General features: G+C 40.2%; 1 protein-coding gene across 2 annotated transcripts in view; it reads right to left on the reverse strand.

Moving 5' to 3' along the window:
* Positions 1–23,315, reverse strand: part of WDR11 (WD repeat domain 11) — an 88,931-nt gene that overhangs the window by 61,199 nt on the left and 4,417 nt on the right. For both annotated transcript variants that reach the window (XM_075935350.2, XM_075935349.2), the window contains exons 2-6: positions 20,391–20,502; positions 14,698–14,851; positions 5,212–5,385; positions 3,286–3,472; positions 826–991 (exon numbers count right to left, since the gene is read on the reverse strand). In XM_075935350.2, the coding sequence (XP_075791465.1) occupies positions 826–991; positions 3,286–3,472; positions 5,212–5,385; positions 14,698–14,851; positions 20,391–20,502 (793 nt within the window). The remainder of the gene's footprint in view (positions 1–825; positions 992–3,285; positions 3,473–5,211; positions 5,386–14,697; positions 14,852–20,390; positions 20,503–23,315) is intronic.

Genomic DNA, 23,315 nt, shown 5'->3' on the forward strand with positions numbered 1-23,315 from the left:
AGATGGAAGGGGCTGGCTAACCCTAACCCTAACCCTTCCTCCCCACTCCCAATAACTCCTATACCTCATGTGCCCTCAAGTATGGTGGGAGGAGCTGAAGCTCTTTCTCCTTCAGTTCATACAGGAACATTGCTGGCTGTTCCTCTTCATCAGAGAGCGAGGGGAAAGTGCAGAGTTGGCTGCTTTCCTCACTCTAGCTGGGGAGCACAGGGTTTACACGAACCTGGACCTGTCCCAGCCGGGGGAACATGCACCCTTTCCCCTGACTGTGCCCACTGGAGCTGCAGTTGCCATAGAGAGGCACTTCTCACCTGGCCCCAAGCTGCTTCAGTGAGAGAGGGCTGGGGTAATCCTCTCTCCAGGGATACCTGCATAGTGAACTCCTGATCCCCAACCTCATCCCAGAGCAATAATTTAAATGAAAAACGTACATTTTCATTTTATTTAAAAAAGAATAGTTAAGGGCCTAAGTGAAATCTAGTAGGTGAAAATATCTTCTCTCTGTTGGTATGCACACAGTAAAATAATTCACACGCATACAGAGTGCTATGCAGTACAGACTATATAGCTGCTTAGCACAGTAAGAATCTTTGTTCTTCACATGTAAACTAACATTTTCTTTGGGTTTTATAGACTAAAAATCTCAACCTAAATATCTATTTCTGACAGCCACATAGCAAACAGAACTTTAAAAGAAAAGATTAATACACTTTATATTTATAAAAAACAATACATGTTTGTAAATACAATTAATTAAAGAATGGTATTAATTGCAAAGAAAATTAAATGAAATATACTTAATCTGGAACAAACTGAATTTGTTACCTGTAGAAAAGGTATGCCTGTTCTTTCAATCGCTATTACACCTACTGTCTGATTCACTTCAAGGTCAAGAATCAAAATTTCTCTGGGATAGAGTAATAACATGTAGTTTCTTTTGGAAGGTAGATATGACAACTGAAGACACTCATTCAGTGTTACAGATTCAGCACTGAAATACACATATTAAGCAGTCTTTACGAGGAGTACAGTAAGTAAGAGCAGCTTTAAAGAGGTTTTGATATCAACATATTTCAAACTCATAATGAAATTCATATCTGTATGGTAATGAATTGAATGCAGCTAGAAAGGTCAATTTCCAAAGAATGCCCATTTCAACAACTAAGATGGTTCAAATAAAGTATCTATAACTATCACAACTCAAAATACACCTCCAGAAATTAACTTCAATATGCAAAGCCTGGGGAAATGAATAAGTTTATGATGCTAGGAAAACAAATGTAAAGGTTTCCATTTCAAGTAAAAGGCTGTCCTACTGTGAATAGTGTTAGCAACTGTAACATCTACAGTAATTCCTTGCTTAACACATGCTCGCTTAACACGTTTTCGAGATAGCACGATTTTTTTTTTAACGGAACATTTTTCGAACACGACCCATCCCCTCAATAACACAATTTCCCCTAGCAGCCAGCCAGTCGCCAGCAGCTGCACAGAGCTTCCCCTGCCTCCCTGCAAAGTAGCAGAGGTTCGCCACTCATCATGCCGTTCCCCGGCGACCCCCTCTGGCCGGATGCTTCGCTCCCTCTTTTCCGCCCCCTGCTTGAAGCCGGTGGCTGGGTTTCCCCAGCTGGCCAGTCACCTGCAGCTATGTGGGGCTTCCCCCTGCCTCCTTACAAAGAGGCGGAGGTTCACCACTCGCTGCGCCGTTCCCCAGCGACCCGTCTTCACTGGACGCGAAGCATCTGGCCAGAGGGCGTCGCCGGGGAACAGAGTGGAGAGCGGTGAACCTCTGCCGCTTTGCAGGGAGGCAGGGGAACTCCCGCGCAGCTGTCGGCGACCGGCCAGCTGGGGAAACCCAGCCGCCGGCTGCAAACCTCCTCCCCTATCCTTCCCTTCCCTCCTCCAGAGCCAAACACATCCCCTCTCTTCTATAACCCAGTCTCCTTTCTCCCCTAACCTTATGTAACAAGCTGCTAACAAGTGCAGGCTGGAGCTTCGAGCGCACATGCACTTGAAACACAATCCCCTCCTTTTCCATGATTTTCAATGGGAAAATTGACCCGCATAACACGTTTTCACTTAGTACGATCATTTTCTGAAACGTATCTACCGTGTTAAATGAGGAATTACTGTATTGGTGTTCATGAGAAATCAGCCTTACTCGTGGACTTCATAGCAATTTGAATATAACGGTACATAATTTTTTATTTTGTAAAACTAAAAACTAGCCTCACTTTCAGAAAACATGTTAAAGTTGACAGGAAGCCGTTGATAATGCTCCAACATTATTTCAGCCTCCTTCTGACTACAGCACTATTAACTAGGGATTTTAGAAAATGATTAATTGAATAACTGAGAAACCACATCAATATTTAGTGGTTACACAATTATTCAATAGTCTCTGGGGACAGGACCAGCAGCCAATGCACTTCCGGTTCCACTCCCGAGGCGCCCCCGCCACCCTCTGCTACTGCCTCTATATTAGAAGTAGCAGCGCAGGGTGGTAGCAGCCCTTGTTCATGGGAGACCCAAGCTCCCCACAGACAGAGGATGCACCACTATCCCAAGGAGCAACCTCTGTCCATGGCGAGCCAAGCCTGAACATGGATAGTTACACTTCACATCAAGTTGGATATAACATATTAAGTTGGAGATAACTAAAGTACTGTTCATAGTTAAATCCTTAAAGAGGAACAGGAACAGTCTCATAGCAAACTGGACCCAGGAAAAGACATTTATGAATAATTGGTATTTTCTTAACTGCCTTACTTCAGTCTTAGGTTATGTCTACACGGCAGCGTTATTTTAGAATAACTAATGTTATTCCAAAATAACATAGTCCGCGTCTACACATAAGCGGTTATTTTGACATGTCAAAATAATGTTGAGCTGGAGGACTACTTACTCCAACTCCTGTAGCCTCATTGTATGACTGATCCCTTATCCCTCGTGAAATGAGGTTTACAGGATCTTTCGAAAAAGGCTTTATTTTTCGAAAGATCAGCCTCTAGATTGCCACTTTTCTCCAACAAAGCTCCGTGCTGAAAAAAGCAGCGGCCATTTTTATGCTAATGAAGCATACGATATTTAAATCCTTGCTTCATTAGCAATTTCGATGTGCCTAATCTACATCTCTCTGTAGGCAGAGAGGTGTAGTCTAGATACACCCTCTAAGATTATTTTTAGAAAATACTACATCATAAATCAACTCAACTAGTATTTACAGGATTTATAATATGAAAGAGAAAAAGTTATTTGAGCACAAAAGAAACACTTGCAACTTACCTTGGTTTTTCATTAGTGATTAAAATTTTGACTTTATCAAGGGCCTTTTTGGCCCCTGTAGCAGCAACCAACTTGTTATGAGAAGGACTGGAATGTGGACTAGAGATGTAAACTTTTTTACCCGAGCTGGCAGGAGCCTTGGAAGGAGAGAAGTCGGAGATGAACACTATGCCCTCACTGGTGAGCACTGTACCAAGAAAAAAAATTTTTATTATAGCAAACTATGATGTGCAATTTTATTATGGTGCTTTAATGTAACTTTTGGGTGGAGAAATGGTAATAGTTTTAATGATATTGAACTGGCTGGGAAATTCGCGATTTTAGCTAACAGCAATCTTCTAGTGAAAGAGCAGCAGATGGTCCATTGCAATTCACTAGAGGCCACAAAACTCAGTTTTCAAAAATAAAGTCTGCATATTATAAAATACTGTAGAGATCATTGACAGAAAGTTCTTGTTTGTCCTTTCACATTAGTTCAGTACACTGATTCTCAGTCATCAACTATTCCTCATTAAGTTTTGCAATACAAAAGGAAAAGTAGGGTTACCCACAAGAAAAAGTCCTCATTGACAATTTCATGTAACATTATTCTCTCAGAACCTCTAATTATAACATTCACATGATTGCATAACTGAACTCAACCTTAACTATTGAGCCATGACTGACATCGCCATAATTTTATATTATATATGTGCACATATATGCACCCAAATGTCCTTCCTTCAGTTTGGGTGTGTCTACACTGCACTGTTATTTTGAGATAACTAGCGTTATTTCGAAATAACAATGTGAGGGTCTACACAGACATTGTTATTTCAAAATAATTTCAAAATAATGGATAGCTTATTCCAAAATCTGTAAACCTCCTTCCACGAGGAATAACACCTATTTCGAAATGAGGTGTGTAGAGACGCTCCACTGCTGCTATTTTGAAATAGCCCACCAGGGCCATTCTAAGTTATTCCTCCCCAGTGCCTCCTCCTGCAGTTCTAAACTGAGATAGCACATCTACATTAGGGAAGCCTGCCTCCGACTAATTTTGAGGCGTCCCTGCAGAGTAGATGTGCTATTTTGAAATAAGCTATTTCAGAATAACTATTCCAGAATAGCTTATTTTGAAAAAGCCATTCAGTGTAGGCGTACCCTTTGAGTTCCATGGAGGGAAGTAGAAAAATACAGAAACTATACCCAATCTGGGGGGGGGGGGGGGGAGGAAGGAGTACTGACAGAGCTAAATTCAAGAATGGAAATAGTGATTTCATTGTTCTCCATTTGCAACTGCAACTAAACTTTTCACAAATCTATACTTCATCTCCTCTGATATCTGGTTGCTTTTGACACTGTTGAAAACCCTGCTTTCCAAGGTCCCATTCATTCTTGGTTTCTTTCTTCTCAGTCATTCCTTTATCTGCTCTTTTTGTGGTACTTCCTTCCTCCCTATCTCCCATCTAGCAAGGCCCTGACATTAGATCATTCTTATGCGCCCTCTTCAGCTATTCTTGAAGTAATCTCATTACCACTTAAGGCTATTGTTTCAGGTTCTTTGCAAATTCAGGGACAATGCTGGATCCTTCATCTCACACTACCAACAATGGCAGCTTTGACACCAGTTCCCTCTCTCATTCACAGTTATGTGACTTACAGGTAGAATGATCTCCCAGCTTGCTAAATCACCAACTACACAATTGAATCCTCTTAAGATTCACTTCAACAATGCTTGCACAATGTGTAATGTTACTAAACAAACATCTATGAAATTATCCCCTCTGAATTTCATAGTGCAGCCTGCTTTCTAAATGAGGGTCACAGAGGTTCTAAACTTCTTGGGGCAGGGACCATTTATCTGTATTTGCACTATACCAAGTACACTGTCAGCAAAAAACAAATACCATAAAATAAGAAATTCCTTTTGTACAACAAGCTTACAAGTTAAATGTGAAGGATCAAAGGGGTCAAATGAAAAAGAAAGGATGTTTTCTGCATAGCTCTTCTTCCAAAGTTTAGTGCCTGTATCTGCATTCCATAGTACAATGTAGTTTGGTGGATGAACAGCAAGTAATAAATCCCGAGAAGCATCTTGATTCCAAAGCCACTGCATGTCTGCAAAAGAAAGAATCAAAGAGTGACTTATTAAGCGTACTACACTAAATATTTCATGATTTTTTTTTTTAAAAAAAATCCTCTTATTGCATGAAGGTTTTTTTGCAGTATTCATTGATAATATGTTCTCTTAGTCCTGATCAAATGAAGTATACATATTTGAAACAATGTATTTTAATTTATAACATAAGAAGGACCAAACTGGGTCATACCAAAAGTCCATCTTGCCCAGTATCCTTCCCTCCAACAGTGGGCAATGCCAGGTGCCCGAGCAGGAAAGAACAGAACAGGTAATCAAGTGATCCCTCCCCTGTCACCCATTCCCAGCTTTTGACAGGGAATAGGGACACCATTCCTGCCCATCCTGGCTAATAGCCATTAGTGGATCTATCCTCCATGAAATATTCTAGTTTTTTTTAACCCTAGACTCATGGAAAACTACAACTGTAAGGGACCTCGAGGGGTCATTGAGTCCATTCTCCTGCCCCCACAGCAGGACCAAACACTATATAGATCATCCCTGACAGATGTCTATCCAACACATCCACAACCTCCCATGGCAATTTATTCCAGTGTTTAACGCCCCTGACAGGAAGATTTTCCTAATGTCCAACCTAAACGTCCCTTGTTGCAATTAAGCCCATTGCTTCTTGTCCTACCATAAGAGGCCAAGGAGAATAATTTGTTTCTCTCTTCCTTGTAACACCCTTTTAGATACTTGAACACCACTATCATGATGCTTCTCAGTCTTCACTGTTCTAAACTAGAAAAGCCTATGTCTTTCAGAATTCCCTAACAAGTCATGTTTTCTAGACCTTTAATCACGTTTGTTGCTCTTCTCTGGACCTTCTCCAATTTCTCCACATCCTTCCCGAATTGTGGTGCCCAGAACTGAACACAGTACTCCAATTGAGGCCTAATCAGAACAGAGTAGAGCGGAAGGAGGACTACTCGTGTCTTGCTCACCACACTCCTGTTAATGCATCCCAAAATCATGTTTGCTTTTTTTGCAACAGCGTCACATTGTTGACTCATATTTAGCTTGTGGTCCACTATGACCCCTAGATCCCTTTCTTTAGTACTCCTTCCTAGACAGTCGCTTCCCATTCTGTAAGTGTGAAACTGATCATTCCATCCTAAGTGGAGCACTCTGCATTTGTCCTTATTAAACTTCATCCTATTTACCTCAGACCACTTCTCTAGTATGTCCAGATCATTTTGAATTTTGACCTTATCCTTCAAAGCAGTTACAACCTATCCCAGTTTGGTACCATCTGCAAACTTAATTGTACTCTCTATGCCATCATCTAAATCGTTGATGAAGATATTGAACAGAACTAGTCCCAAAACAGACCTCTGTGGAATCCCACTTGTGATGCCCTTCCAGGATGATTGTAAACCGTTAATAACTACTCTGTGAGAACAGTTATCCAGCTAGTTATGCACCCACCTTATAGAAGCCCCATATAGGTTGTATTTTCCCAGTTTATTGATAAGAAGGTCATATGAGACCGTGTCAAATGCCTTACTAAAGTCTAGGTATACCATATCCACCGCTTCTCCCTTATCAAGAAGACTTTATTTCCTATCAAAGAAAGCTATCAGATTGGTTTAACGTGATTTGTTCTTTACAAATCCATGCTGGCTGTTATCTTATTTTCTTCCAGATGTTTACAGATGAATTCCTTCATTATCTTTCTTGGCACAGAAGTTAAACTGATTGGTCTGTTGTTTTTATAGATGAGTACTATATTTGCCCTTTTTCCAGTCTTCTGGAATCTCTTCCTAATTCCATGACTTTTCAAAGATGATAGTAAAAGGCTCAGATACGTCTTCTATCAGCTCCTTGAGTATTCTAGGATGCATTTCATCAGACCCTGGTGACTTGAAGACATCTAACTTTTCTAAGTAATTTTAACTTGTTCTTTTTAAAAAAAAAAAATTCATTTCCACTACCATTCGCTATGTTTCCAGCCTACGGAAAATGTGGAATCTCTGGAGATATTTAAGAGCAGGTTAAATAGACATCTATCAGGGATGGTCTAGACAGTACTGGGTCCTGCCATGAGGGCAGGGGACTGGACTCAATGACCTCTTGAGGTCCCTTCCAGTTCTAGTGTTCTGTGATTCTATGTTAGGCATCCTGTCACCATCAAACTTCTAGGTGAAGACCAAAACAAAGAAGTCCTTCAGCACCTTTGCCACTTCCAATTTTCCTGTTATTGTTTCTCCCTCTTCACTGAGCAACAGACATATCCTGTCCTTGGTCTTCCTCTTGCTTCTAATATACTTATAGAATGTCTTCTTGTTACCCTTTATGTCTCTAGCCAGATTAAACTCATTTTGTGCCTTTGCGTTTCTAATCTTGCCCCTGCATATCTGTGTTGTTTGCTTATATTCATCCTTTGTAATTTGACCTAGTTTCCACTTTTTATAGGATTCCTTTTTGATTTTAGATCATGAAAGATCTCCTGGATAAGACACGGCAGTCTTTTGCCATACTTTCTATCTTTCCTATGCTGCAGAATAGTTTTCTTTTGAGCCCTTAACAATGTCTCTTCAAAAAACTTCCAACTCTCTTGAATTGTTTTTCCTCGTAGTCTTGCTTCCCATGGGGCCTTACCTGCCAGCTCTGAGTTTACTAAAATCTGTCTTCCTGAAATCCGTTGTCTCTATTTTGCTGTTCTACCATCTACCATTCCTTAGAATCATGAACTCTATGATTTCATTATCGCTTTCACCCAACCTGCCTTCCACTTTCAAATTTTCAACCAGTTTCACCCTATTTGTTAAAATTAAATCAAGAACAGCTTCCCCCCGATAGCTTTCTCAACCTTCTATTAAACTCCTGGACTTTACACATCCTTTGGCAAGGAGTTCCACAGGTTAGCTGTGCACTGCAGGAAGAAAAACTTCCTTTTGTTTGTTTTAAATCTGCTACCTATTATTTCTTTTGGTGACCCCTAGTTTCTGTTGTATGGGAACAAATAAATAACTTATTTATTTAAGCTGAAAAGTCCCAATTGTATTAATCTCTCCTCATATGGCAGCTGTTCCAAACCCCTAATCATTTTTGTTGCTCTTTTCTGTACTTTTTCCTATGCCAAAATATCTTTTTTTAAATGAGGCAACTACATCTACACACAGTATTCAAGATGTGAGCGTACCATGGATTTACATAGAGGCAATAAGACATTCTCTGCCTTATTCTCTATCCCTTTCTTAATGTTTTCCAACATTCTGTTTACTTTGACTGCTGCTACACACTTGAGTGGATGTTTTCAGAGAGCTATCCACAATGACTTCAAAATCTCTCTCTTGAGAGTAATAGCTAATTTAGACCCCATAATTTTTATGTATAGCTGACATTATGTTTTCCCATATGCATTACTTTGCATTGATCAACATTAAAATTCATCTGCTATTTTGTTGCCCAGTCACCTAGCTTTGTGAGATCCTTTTGAATCTCTTCACAGTCATACTTAGACACTGGTTTGACAATGAACGAGTTGAAAGAACCAAGAAATGGCTAGCACCATATACTAGCGCATACACCACTATTAAACTTCCTGCTCCTCAATAGTGGCAATACCATATCTTAAAATAAAACAAAGGACTACTGTGTTTCAAATTATCTTTTTGGAATATGAGTCCTGAGCTCAGGAATAACTTCAAATTATCATTCTATAGTATGTATGCAAAAGAATAACTATATTGCTAAAGTGACATGATTAGTCACAAGAATGTGGAGTCAACCATATTTTTCTTTGACATATCAAACCAAATTATTCAAGGTATCCTGTCTTATAACAGTAGGTGAAATTACCTAACAGGGAAGGGAGAATCAGATGGGTTACAGAACAATGGAGTGGGCAGATGTTTGTACATAACTGTATAATACATATCCTCCTTCAGTAGAAGCTATATTTACTTGTTTTCATCCCACTCCTTTTCACCCATTTCCATTCAAAATTTCCTTTTCAGATCTAAATACAATCTTATTGCTCAATCACTTTTGAAAAAATATTCTAATGCAGACAGCTAAAAGTAAGGGGTGAATCTGCACTGTCAAACCAAAATGGAATCTGCAGACTACTCTGAAGTTTTGTAAGACGGTACCTAAATCCCTCAGAACACAAATGCAATGTTTCTAATAGCACACGTAGAATTAAAATAACAAGTTAGGAGCTCTCAATTCTTCTTTCCATTAATATTTAATTTGATTGCTCACTTTAACAATTGACACTTTTTTATGTGCCAGAACCAACACAAAAGTTAATACAAAAGTGCTGTAAGAATCTGAACAAATCATTTTTGTGAAATATCAGATGACTTTTAAGGGTTTCTAAGCTGACAAGAAGAGCTCATTATCCAACTCTGAAAATTTTTAGAAGATGGTTTTCAATATGTAATTCCCTCCCCCCCTTTTTTTAAGACAGAAAGATGGATGCCTTCCAATGACATTGAGAATATATTTTAAATCTATCCTGCTGGAGAATACAATATGCCATTATCTACTCAGCTGAGTGAGAAGGACTTTTTTTAAAAAAAAAAAAGCCAATGACCAATATACAAACTCAGCTAACATAATTAGTATCCTTGTATTTATAAAAATAATGCTCTGGAATTTTCAAAAACCACTCGGCACTGGCCTAATTATCCTAACACTGCTCTGACTGAAATCCATGGAAAGACTTCACTGATCTCAGTAATAACGGAGAGGTCAAGTGACTGGACTGAGACTCAGGAGATCTGGACTTAATTTCTCACTTTGCCACAAATGGGTGGGACGGTTGACAAGTCATAATTTCTCTCTACCACAGTTCCCTAGTCATAACATGAGGTTATTCCTTCCTTTTCCCATCTTTCTGTGTTTTGCCTGTTCATGTTCTTCAGGGAAAAGAGTTATTAACTGAAGAATGCCCTGTCTGGCTCCCATCAAGCTGACAAAGTTTATCCATACCCAAGCGGAAACGCCTAGGATCAAAATATATAAAATAAAAGGACATTTTGTACATTTTGTATCAGCAATTCCCAAATTGTCATCTGTGAAGCACTTGTTAAGGTTGCACAGAGAATTGGTAGGTCACACAAGTGCTCATTTCCAATGGTTTCTATCACCTTCCATTCTCTTGATTGGAGACTGGAGGTCTGTAGAAGCAGGCAGAAAGAGGAGAAACACACTAAAGAATAAAAGAATAGCCATACTGAGTCAGACTAATTGTCTATCTAGCCCAGTCACCTATCTTTCAAAAGTAGCCAATGCCAGGTGCCTCAGAAGAAATGAAAAGAACAGGCAACTGTCAAGCGCTCCATCCTCTGTAATCCACTCCTAGTTTCACATGAGGTGGCCTCCCAACCGTGTTGGCTAATAATCCTCCATCAATTTACCTGGTTCTTTTTGAGACCTGTTAGTTTTGGCCTTCACAATATCACCAACTACTTGTGTCTCTTATAGGCTATTAGTATAGGACAGGGTTTCCAACCTATGGGTTAGGACCCAAGAATGGGTCGCCATTACATTTCAAAAGGGTCGCTAAGTGTCTCCTCAGGTGGCTCTGCCTCGCCTCCTCCTCCCATTTTTGAATTGCTTTGGGTCACCAAGTCTTCCTGAATTGTCAAAATGGGTCCCTCTGGAAAATGTTGGGAATCACTGTGTCTAGGAGCATCTTTAAAAGGACCAAATGTACCAGTGGGGCTGGAATTGCCAAACTACCAGCAGGAGAGAAAGTCCAGGATACCAGAGGGAAAAGAGAACTGAATGACTAGATACTACTAGAAACAAAAAAGTGCATGCAAGGAGTAAGGGAAGAAAGGAATAGAACACCTGAGAGAAAAGAGCCTCAACAGAAGACTATTAAAAAAAATAATACTCTCGTTGCACTAAAAGTGAAAATTTTCTCAATATTACCTTTCATCATACGTAATTAAGGTAAGGATCAAAGGAATGTTTTGTGATGACAAGAGGGGAGATGATTTATGAAATAATCTCTTATTAAGATGTGGTCTACACTATGAAAATTTTGTGAGTGTCCTGTTCTAGATGGTGGCATGGACTCCATGGCATGGAGACTATATTCAGGAGTGCTGGTAGGAGGTGTTTGTATTGCAAAACATACAGATTGGTGCTATATAATCAGAAATTTGCTTTAAGCAACATGTAAAAAGTCACAATACTAATTAAATTAACTGAAGCCAACAAAAGCATGTGTAAGCCTTGCTGTATTTTATCCACTTTATTTTATGCATCTGTTTTATAAACCTTGCTAAAGAAACAAAAATCTAATTTGTTAAAGTAGCTTTTCAGATAATACAGTTACAGATAAAAACAGGAGTCGGGAAGGTGCCACAGAGAGTTTGGGATAAAAAAAAAGCTTGGAGGCTAATCAACTTTTCCCAGAAATGTACCATGAAAACTTCATTAAACAACGAAACCTCATTTCTGAGTTTTATTTCAGAAATAAAACAAAATCCTAATAGGATATAGGTAGCTCTTTAAATCTCTCTCTTTTTTTTTTTTTTCCTCAGGGTTTGGTCTGATTTTAAAAATCACAGGCAAGTGTAAAAGATGCCAAAATATGTTAGCACAGAAACCTGTTTACTGAAAAACTCCCAACAAAATAAAACTGCAAGTTTCTTTTAGCAATGAGACTCACGCACAAAAGTTGGTCTTGTAAGTCCATATGACCAATAACAATAAAGTAGTTTTTAATTCAAGAACTTCAACCTGCTGACTGACAACAAAACAAACAAAATGCCAGGTAAAAAGAAGGTTGCTTCCCACTCCCATCACTAAGTCCTAGAGCACCTCTGGAGTCTGCCCACCTATCTATCATACCTATTAGCAGGGCTCGACAAATAATGCAAGAACCCAGAAGAGCCGGGTTCGGGTGATCTGTGCATGAAAATGAGCTCTAGGACAAACAACACTTCCACAGGTCATATAGAGCTGGTTTCCATGACCTCCAAAACTAAAGAAGTTTGCTGAGGGAAGATAGAAGGACGTAAAAACATCGCACCAGACGTCACTGGTAATTGCAATTATATCCAACACAACATCAGGAGCCTGTTATCCAGCACAATCCTCCATATGTCCTAGCACCAACCACATCTACAGTTTCATATGGATTACAGCCCACAATTTTGTGTGGCCAGAATAGTCTGTGAAATTTAGGTATGCTACACATTAAGAAATTAGGTGGTTTCTGTGTCCTGGGTGGAAAAAAGTTGAGCGTCACAGTATTAATCTATACTCATTTTTATTTTTTGAATAAGCACAATAAAGAACAATCCAACTTCTAAGCAAGAATTATTTATGTATGGCATTCTAGGTATTTTCTATCACTTCCCATTGCAGTGATACAACATGCACATGTATATAGCACTGCCAACAAAAAAAACAAATACCTCTGACATATCCTGTCCACTGTAACCAAAAATCAATGATCACCTACCATCTAAAAATCCTTCCTCTCCTGCACTTTCACTCATGTTTCTTCAACTCCTTCCATATTAAATTCAAACACAATAGCCTCAACTTCAAGACTCTGCCCAGTTACATCCAAGTACACGTTGGATCTCCCTGGTGTGGCACGTTCAGGACCTGACTGGTCCCAGATGAGAGATTTTGCCTGAGCAGGGGAAGTCATTTCAGGCCCTCTACTGCTGGCTCCCCATTGCTGCACACTCCCTCCTTCCGCCCCCACCATGAGCTTCTAGGCTTCCTGGCTCTCTCTCCCCTACCCCAACCCCCAGTAGGCCAGCTGAGCCGCATGCCATCTCCTGGCCCCTCTCCAGTCCAGCTGAGCCGCACACTGGCTCTCACACCCACCTTTCCCTGCAGCCCAGCTGAGCCGAGTGCTGACTCCCTGTGCCCTCTGCTCTCCCCACTGCAGCCCAGCTGAGCGGTGCACCGGTCCTGGCTCCCCTCTCTCAGCCAAACCTAGCCATGCACTGGCTCCCATCTCCTTCCCTCAGCAGCACGCCAGGACTCTCTGTTCCTGGAACATCCATGATCATGCCAGCCCATGGACATTACCGGACCAGAGAATCCTGGATTTCAGAGGTGCAACCTGTATGTATCAGCTCTAGTTCCCTCTTATGTCCCCCTCATTTGCTGCCATTTGCCTGCTTCTTAATACTCCCTTTGTGTCCTTTTCCAGTACATCGTATTGCTTTTTCTATACCAGCTCCTATGCAGGAAACAGCATTCCTGTGCTTGCATGCCAAGACAGACATAGGTACTTAGACAAACGATATAATCAGGCAGGGCCCAAGGCAGCATGTTGTGGTTGGCTGCACAGCGCCACGCGGTCCATGTGGCCAGGCAGCTCCCAGCAAGCAAGCAGCCAGGCTAGGCTGGCAGGCACCGGGCAACGCAGGGTCCTAAAGGCACAGGGCCCAAGGCAACCGCCTTGATCTAAGGCTGGGCCTGGATATAATAGTTTAAAATAACAAAGAAACATTTATTCCTTATGAACACACAACCCAATTTTAATTTGTCATATTTGTATGCTTGGACTCTAGTGGCTATATAAAATGCATTGTAAACAAGAATACAGTCAAATGCGTGATTAACAGGACTGTACTGTTGTACAAGTAATATTACTGAATTCTGAGCTGCATTAAATGCCCAACTCAAAAATAGGGTGTTTTATTTAGTGTACTGCATGGATGTTTATCAATAACAAAATACTTCTTAACTTAAAGCACTTTTCATCACAAGATCTCAAAACATTTTACAAACCACATAACAAGCCTGCTGGAAGATAAGTATTATACCTACCTTAAAGATGGGTAAACAGGAACTAACAAGGTCAGAGAATAAGAGGCAGGCTTGTGAATAAAATTCACACTTGCTAGCCAATGTTCTCTCTCAGCTGCAGGGCAGCACAATTTCACAGGTGATTAATCAGCCCCACCCAGTCAGAGACTCAGGGCTCCAGGAGGGAGGCAACTGACTGGGTGGAGCTGATAAATCACCTGTGAAGCTGGGCTGCCACAGCTTAGAGGGAACACTGGTCCTAGACTCCAGATACCAGTGCAATTAGTAGATATTAATTGATCTGGAGCATGTGCGAGGCTTCCAGGCAAGGACCGAGCATTGGGCAGTCAGGCGAAACGCCCCGCGTATGTCAGGGTACTGACTTGGGAACCGTTATGACGCCAATACAGCCTATTGACCCGACCCCTACCTTTCCGCAAATCGCGCTCCGAGAACATGTTTGCACATCTTAGCCAAAAGGCCGAGAAGCGATTAATATTGCCTCTTACAATACAATTTACTATATAAATAGCATATAACTTTTGTACCTTGGATTGGTTTTGTATGCTCCTGTATTTCACAGCGAACTGTTCCTGTTGCCACATCCCAAACAATTATCTTTCCAGTGGCATCAGCAGAAGCTAAGCGTAAAGAATACGGAGAACCAATATTGTGATGGTAGTTTTCTTTAGCCCATTTAACCTGAAGATATTAATAAAACCAATTAAAATAAATATATATAACAAAGACAAGTATTTAATACTTTCTCTTTTGAAAACACTAAATGGGATACAAACTATATGAAACAAACACCAGAAAATTGTGTAACAGTGACATTCACGTGAAATTACTGCAGTTTAATAAATAGAAACAAACTGGCAACTATTGTGCAAGTTTAATGATTTATGTTTGTCCTGTATATATTACCACTGTGCACAGGTGCATGCTCAGCACTAAAAATTACACAAATCAATATTTTTCTGCATCCACAGTTAATAATAATTAAATATAAAAATATTGAGAATGTAATGTTCCAAGTTAAAGAAATTCCAAAATTAAGATGGAGAGAGAGGGAGGGTAGGGGGAGGGGTAGGTAGGCAGGCATTTATTTATTTATTTAATTTATTTATTTCATGGGCAAAGCCCACTTCCTCAGATTAGAAGAGTGGACAGACCAGGACAGTTATCAGATTTGTCACCTAAAAAGAATGACTCAGGAGTAAGAATCTCCCTCACATCCTTTGCAGAGAAGACCAAAGCAAAGAATTTATTAAGCTTCTCTATCAAGGTCTTTTTTTCTTTGAGTGTTCCTTTAGCACCTCCTTTGTTCAAGGGCTCCAGTAACTGTGTGTATTTAGAACATCTTGCATTTGTATGTAAATACTTATAAAACTTGTAAATATTTAGTTGTCTGTTTTCATGTGATGCAAATGAATCTGACTCTCTTTGTTTGACTTTCTCTTCAGTTCCTACGTATACTTTATGCACAGAAGATGAGAGACTGAGCAAGTCTTTGGAAGGAAAAAATGGTGAAGTTTAAGCAGAGGCATGCAGGTGTCTGCAGACAATGTGCTGAAATACTTAACTACTTATTTCTTGGCTTTTAACAGTTTTAACTGCTGGGGTAGGCAGTCTAGTATCATAATGCAAACAAGATTTTTAGGTGAAAAATCCTTGTAAATGGAGCTTTTCCATGTTATTTTCTTTGTAATAATGGTCTCAAAATATGTTTCTTATGTCATTTGCAACTGTAATAGTTATTTAAATTTTTGTGGTAAGCAGATTTTTTTTAAAAAAAAATGAAGCTCAGGAACTGAAGAAAATTATTTATGAATACCTCTAGAGAAGTGTGAAAAGATCTTGGCCAGTATAATCATTTCTAATCTTCAGAGCAGAAAAGAAAAAATTCCACTACTCTGTTTTTCCTCATAAATTAGTCATTTTCCTGGAGTCTGCACAAGTTAATAAATGTGATGGTGGTTTTGAAAAATCATCTAATAAATTATATAAAATTGTAGCTTCCTGTTGAAATAGCATAGCATCACAAAGTTAGCACGAAAATATAGCTATCCTGAAGCAGTTACAATGATATCATTAAAAACAAATAGTGCTGTAGCACCTTTGAGGCTAACAAAAATATATAGTATCATGAGCTTTCATGGGAAAAAGCTCACTTCAACAGATGATGAGCTGGAGTAGAAATAACAGAAACCAAGTTATTATACCAAAGAAACAAAGTACTTGTCAATTGTAGGACTGGTGATAATGAGGCTAATTAAATGGGCTGGATGTGTCCCATACTTAGCTTTTGATGTAAAAATGAAGTGATAAAGGCAGAGGAGACTGTCTTTATAATGCAACATCCAGTTAATGTCTTTCTTCAAGCCTGGTGAAACTGTCAAATTTGAAGATGAATATCAATTCCATACTCTTTCTGTAATTGGTTGGTGAAATTCCTTTGTAGAAGAATGGCTATTGATTGTCTGTGCAGCTTAAAATGTTTCCCAATAGGTTTGTGTGTGTTACCATTTCTGATGTTTGACTTGTGTCCATTTATCCTTTGTTGTTGAGACTGTCCAGTCTGGCCAATATACATGGCAAACGGGCATCGTTGGCACTTGATGGTATATATCACATCAGGGGTTCATACAACCTCATATCCTCTAAAGTTATGGCATATGTGATTAGGTCCTGTGATGGTCTCGCTTGCATAGATATGTGGACAGAGTTGGCAATGCGGTTTGTTGCAGGGGTAGATTCCTGGGTGAGTATCTGAGGTGTGATATGTGGCTGCTGGAAAGTATTTGCTTCGGGTTAGTGGGTTTTCTGTAGGTGAGGATTGTTTTTTTCCCCAAGACCTGTGAGAATGAGAGATGGTTTTCCAGGACAAGTTATAGATTGTCAATGATGCACTGGAGGGGCTTAACCTGGTGACTGTAGGTGATGACAGGTGGTGTTCTGTTATTTTCCTTGTTGGGCCTGGATACTTTTCTGGCTCTATCAATCTGTTTCTTCACTTCCCCAGGTGGGTATTTAAGTTTTAAGAATGCCTGATAAAGATCTTGTAGGTGTTTCCTGTGGGGTTGCCATGTATTCTGGCAGCCCTACGAAGATTGTAACTGGTGCCAGTATTGGCTCACAGGTCACACTCTTATATCCTTTGTATTTACCTATAGCTCATGGCCAGGGTTAAGGTCAGCCCAATACATGTTTTGGGTAGAGTATGCTAAGATGACAATCTGCTCCCACAAAGTGGGTGTCATTCACTGTAATGACAGAGTACATAATTTTCAAACATATTCTGAAGAATGATTTGTTGTATTTTCTGTTACAGTATCTTGCCATAACTAAAGAGAATAAAGGCATTACAAAGTATTTTAATATACTTCATAATATACAGGTACCCAAATAGCTACATGGGTTGGCCACAGATATATTTTGATACCTTTCTTTTCAGCCTTCATTTTCACTTTGTGTCAAACTGCAGGACCATCTCTAAATTGCACAAAAAACACCTAGATGTCATACTCAATTTAGAACAGTTATCACATTGACTATTTGTATGGTTATTTACCAACCTCTTCTATGTGTCTATATCCCGTGCTCGATCCACTGTCTACCAGGATAATATAATTTTGTTCAAATTTTGGCCACATTTTTTTTTTATAATTTCCACATATATAATACAATAGAAAAGCTTTAATCCAAGTGTTCATGTAAAAGAAATGTTTTGCCTTATATGGAGAAACAATATGGCACACAACTTAAAAAGCTGTTTCAGATATTGACATTTAAAAATTATTCTTATCAACAGAAACAAAAATTTAGATATTTTAATCAATAGGCAAGAAAATGATGGATCTACAATTATGTAGGAAACTCAGTTGATCATTGACATGCTACTGCTCCAAAACTGGAGACTAAATTCGGTCATTAAGATGTGACTAGAAGGATTCTTGTCCTGATTTAGATGCAAATTTTAACTTTTCGGTAGTTATCAATGCTTCCAAAGCAACACAAAAAGGTTTAATTTTACAATATAAAAAACCACAAGCAAAAAGCCAAAGAATCTGAAGAAACATCAATATTACAACCTATATGGTTGTCACCCCACCAAAAAAAAGGGGGGTGGGATACTCTTCTACAGCTATCTACCTCTGTTTCAGCTACCTATATCTTCAGAGACTTTAAAGGAGATTTATTTCGGTTAATATATATGCAAGTGCAGAGGGTCCACTATAAATAAATCACTTGAACACTGCAGATGGTATTCTGTATCTCACTCATAAATATGCTCGTCTCCAGGAGCAAAACAGACCACTATCTTATACAGTACCAATAGCCCCATCTCCCATAAAAGACTGCATAGGAGGTATAGCCACCATTCCAGTACACAGGCTAGACCAGTGTTTCCCAAATGTTGTTCTGAGGAACCCTGGGTTTCTGTGAAGTGAAAATAAGGGTTCCATGAGAAAATTCCATTACAATTTTATGATTACAAAAATTAATATTATTGATTTGTTTTTAAATATGTGCAATTAAACTAAATGTTAATCTCATGACCTTGTTTAGCATTTGTTTATTATTATCTTTCCTTATTTGTGCTCTACTTTTTCAGCTCGATATTTGAGTGTTATTAGGGTTCCACAAAATTCTTTCAAGTTTAAAAGGGTTCCGTGGCTAAATAAAATTGGGAAACACTGGGCTAGGGTATAAGACAAGGAAGAGCTGAACTGCAGTCTACAAATCTGCTCTCTGCTTGATGGATAGAGCAGAGACTGGGAAACTGAACTGCACTCTCCTTCAAAAAGTGTCCCACACAAATCCTTATTCAATCATTTTTCAGGGAGTGACATGAATTTACTCTCCAGTCCCAATTTCTATCTAAAAGATCTTTTCTGGGAATTATTTTGGGGACATACTAAGGTCTATGTTATGTTGGAGGTCAGACTAGATCAGTGGTGGGCAATCTGCACTCCACTGTGGTTCTGTGGGTAGCCCACCATTTCCCATGAGCAGTGTTACCAAATTATGCTGGTTTTCATACACATAGGCTATATCTCCACTGGCGGGTTACTGTGCAAGAACGGCCGTTATTCCGGAAAGCATCCACGCTGCCCACCTACTCTTGTGCAAGAAGATTTACAGTACGGAGTGGTAAAAGAGGACAACATGCACCAATTGCTCAGTGTTAATCCACCAACACCGCATGGTTTCACAAAAGATCAAAGCGATGTGCCTTTTACCAGGCTCTAAAGGTTGATAAGATCAAGCTCTGATGAAACTTCTGAGCTGAGCAATCTCCCGGAAAAGATACTTCATCCTTTCACCAAGACTAGACAATCCACAGATCCATTATGAACTCTTTTTATCGATTATCTACCTTTCATTTTCTTAAGATTTTCAAAATGATTGATAATCATGATTAAATGATGACTTAATTAGGGATGTAAGCAACTAGTTGACTATCCGATAAGCAAAAGGTTATCGATAGTTGACACATTAGTTGACTAGCCACTCCCCCCTCTTGCTAATAGAAGCAGCAAGTGGGGGTAGAGGTGGGGTGCAGGGGAAGCTGGCTTGAAAGCCAGTTCCTGCAGCTCCAGCTCTATGGGAGGGTGGCAGGAGCACAGTAGCAGCGTTTCACCTTTTAAATGTACAAGAGTTCCTGCTGGGGCTCTTGTACATTTCAAAGCAGAAATGCTGCATGAAGCCTTGGGCCACTGGGGAGTCCTGGGAGCCCTGGGGAGGGCTCTTGTACATTTCAAAAGTAAAGAACCACCAGGAGCGCAGGTCCAATGGAGGACTGTTTGAGTCCCCCACTAGCCCCATGCCCCAATGCTCTTGTACATTTCAAAAGCAGGGAGCACGGGGCCAGCAGCAACTGTTTGAGTCCCCAGCTGGTTGTGCTCCTGCCTTTGAAACATAGCAAGAGCCAGCAGGGCCCTTGCTACATTTCAAAGGCAAAGGCGCCCTTATTGACTAATCAAATAGTCGATGCAAATTACACTGACTGTTCGATTAGTTAATCTAAATTTAACATCCTTACCTTAGACATCAAAGGGGTCATTTTATTCCTTAAAGATTAATTCCCTAAAGATTAATACTAGATTTTGTGTGAAAGCCAAATTAAATAAAATGGTAGTTATTTACACTGAAAGTCAGAACACACACACACACACACACACACACACACACACACAGAAGAATCATATGAAACAACCTGAAACAGATAACTCACCTTGACAACATTAGTTTTGTGCCTTTCCAACACTTGTACAGTCTGGGCAGTATTGGAATCAATCACCAGTACCAGGGACTGACACCCATATGCAATCAAACCTTGCCAGCCCCTGGAAAAATAGTAATAGACCATTAGTGAGTGTACTCTGATTTCACAAGTTTTTTTTTGTTTAACTGTAAAGTCAAACTAGCAATAATCTATGCTGCGTAAGAGTTTCTGTAGCTGGATTATCAACAAAACTGATATTGTGCATAATGAGTAATAAAATAAAGCCAAACTACAGCAACCTGGTTATTTCTGATTGCCTCTATATCACATACTTTTAAAAAAATCGTTGTCTCATTAAAACATTGTGTTTATTATGACGTAGCAGCCAATATTAGCTGTTTCATCATTTCCTTCTCCCTTACATTCTGCATATTTGTTTTACCATTTTTTTAAATTAAAATAATTTGGGGGCAAGAAGCATGCCTTCCTGTCTGTACAACATCAAGCTATCAGAAACACAAATAGGAAAAGCCACACACTAAAATGAAACCTGAAAACATTAAAATATATTCCAGAACTCTACAGGGAGTCATTTTTCAATGCCAGGCTAACATATGTAAGACGCCGTTTAAATGCTAAAAGGGTAAACTAATCCCTTACATAGTTTAAACCCACCACTTGTATCAGTAAATGGCATGTTCTTTGATAAACACACAAGATAATTCACACTGTTGGGAGGTGGGTTTCTTGATTAGTTGTTTTGTGGGAGAGGGAGGTGAAAAAAAGGCATATTTCAAGAGAGTTCATTAGTAGTAAAAAGTTTCAGCCTATTTGACCTCAGAAAAGAGGATTACAATGGCAGAGAAAGACCACAAAAATATGAGGTTCAGCTAAATGGCTGGACACAAACAAGAATAAAAATGGAATCAAAGCAAGGAATCCAAAAAGGAACCAAGCTCAGAACCTCAGATAATGTTCACTGCTCTAAGAAAATTCCAAGGCAGCCAGTGTAAGGGAAGGTGCTGTTTTGAGTTAGAAGTTCTCAGAGGGTTGATTCAAGAAATTAAGCATGTGCCTGATTTGCAGTCCATCTGTTTAGTCTGTCTCAGTTTCACCAGCTACGAAATGGGTGTACTTTTAACCTTCCTGACACAGTCATTGATTGAATTAGATGGAGGGCATATAGGGCTTAGAACATTTAAAAAAAAAGTAGAGATGTAAAATCCTATATAATTGTTTAACTGGTAAAACAACCAGTTAACCATTTGAAGGAGGGGTGTGCGGGAGGGAGGGGTCTCTCCCACCCACCAATTGGCTGCAGCTATCTCCCCCTCCTCCCCAAACTGGGGAGCAGCCACTACCTCCAGCGCAAATGGGCCCACTGCAGACAGAGGCTGCTCAAGCTGGGATGTTGGAGCAGCGGTGGGCCTGCAGCAGGACAGGTTGCACCTATGTCCTGCCAGAGCAGCTCGTGCCTGAGGGGTGCACGGGTGTGTCACATGCAGGTGGACCCCTTGAGGCTGGAGCAGTCCTGTGCCTGCAGCAGGTGGGAAGCTGTTCTAGCCCCCACCTCTTAACCAGCTCCAATGCCTGGAGCGGAAAGCCAAGCCCAGCCAGACCCACAGCACAGGAGCTGCAGGAGGGTAAGTTCCAGACAGGAACAGACAAAACTAACCCCAAGGCCTCCACCTCCAGATGGTCACAACAGGCCATAAACATTTACAAATGGGTCTTGAGCAAAAAAGGCTGAAAACCATAGCTCTTGATTCCACCACAATATAAATGTTTAAACAGACAAATTTCAGGATCCTGACCAAAGGAAGAAAGGAGAGTAGCAAAATACACACCCTGGACTTTAGAAGAGCAGACTTTGACTTCCTCAGAGAACTGATGGGCAGGATTCCCTGGGATGCTTACGTGAGGGGAAAGGAGTCCAGCAGAGCTGGTAGTATTTTAAAGAAGCCTTATTGAAGGCACAGGAAGAAACCATCCTGATGCGCAGCAAGAAAAGCAAGTATGTTAGGCAACCAGATTAGCTTACCAGGGACATCCTTGGTGAGCCTAAACAGAAAAAGGAAGCTTACAAGAAGTGAAAGCTTGGACAGATGACTAGGGAGGAGTATAAATACACTGCTTGAGAATACAGGGGAGTTATCAGAAAGGCGAAAGCGCAATTGGAATTGCAGCTAGCAAAGGATGTGAAGGATAACAAAAAAGGTTTCTACAGGCATGTTAGCAATAAGAGGGTGATCAGAGAGGGTGTGGAGCCCTTCTTGGATGAGGGAGGTAACCTAGTGACAGATGATGTGGGAAAAGCTGAAGTACTCAATGCTTTCTTTGCCTCGGTCTTCACCAACAAGGTCAGCTCCCAGACAAATGCACTAGGCAACACAGCATGGGAAGGAGGTAGACAGCCCTTGGTGGGGAAAGAACAAGTTAAGAACTATTTAGAAAAGCTAAACATACACAAATCCATGGGCCTGGATTAAATGCATCTGAAGGTACTGAGGGAGTTGGCAAGTGTCATTACGGAGCCTTTGGCTATTATCTTTGAAAACTCGTGGAGATTGGGAGAGATTCCGGATGACTGGAAAAAGGCAAATGTAGTGCCCAACTTTAAAAAAGGAAAGGAGGACTGTAGTAAGTTGAGGGTCAGTAACATGGAGTCAGCAGGCCTGAACAGAGGCCTGTAACATGAAAACAGCAACAGGCCCACAATCTAGTGAGCAAGACTTTGGTTCAGTAACACAGGAGCCAAGAAAGAGGCCCTATTGATAATTGTGTGATTGTGTAAGTTAGGTCGAGCATGGAAGGACACAGGGAGGCACCGGGTACAAACTGCAAGCTAAAGGGGAGTAACGGAACATCTTAATAAGAAATGTCTTGGTACAAAGACTCCCTAAAAACTAATGCACATAACAATCTAGGTTCAGG

This window comes from Pelodiscus sinensis, chromosome 8, assembly GCF_052426305.1.
Source record: "Pelodiscus sinensis isolate ZL-2025 chromosome 8, ASM5242630v1, whole genome shotgun sequence".
In the NCBI taxonomy this organism is placed as follows: Eukaryota; Metazoa; Chordata; order Testudines; family Trionychidae; genus Pelodiscus; species Pelodiscus sinensis.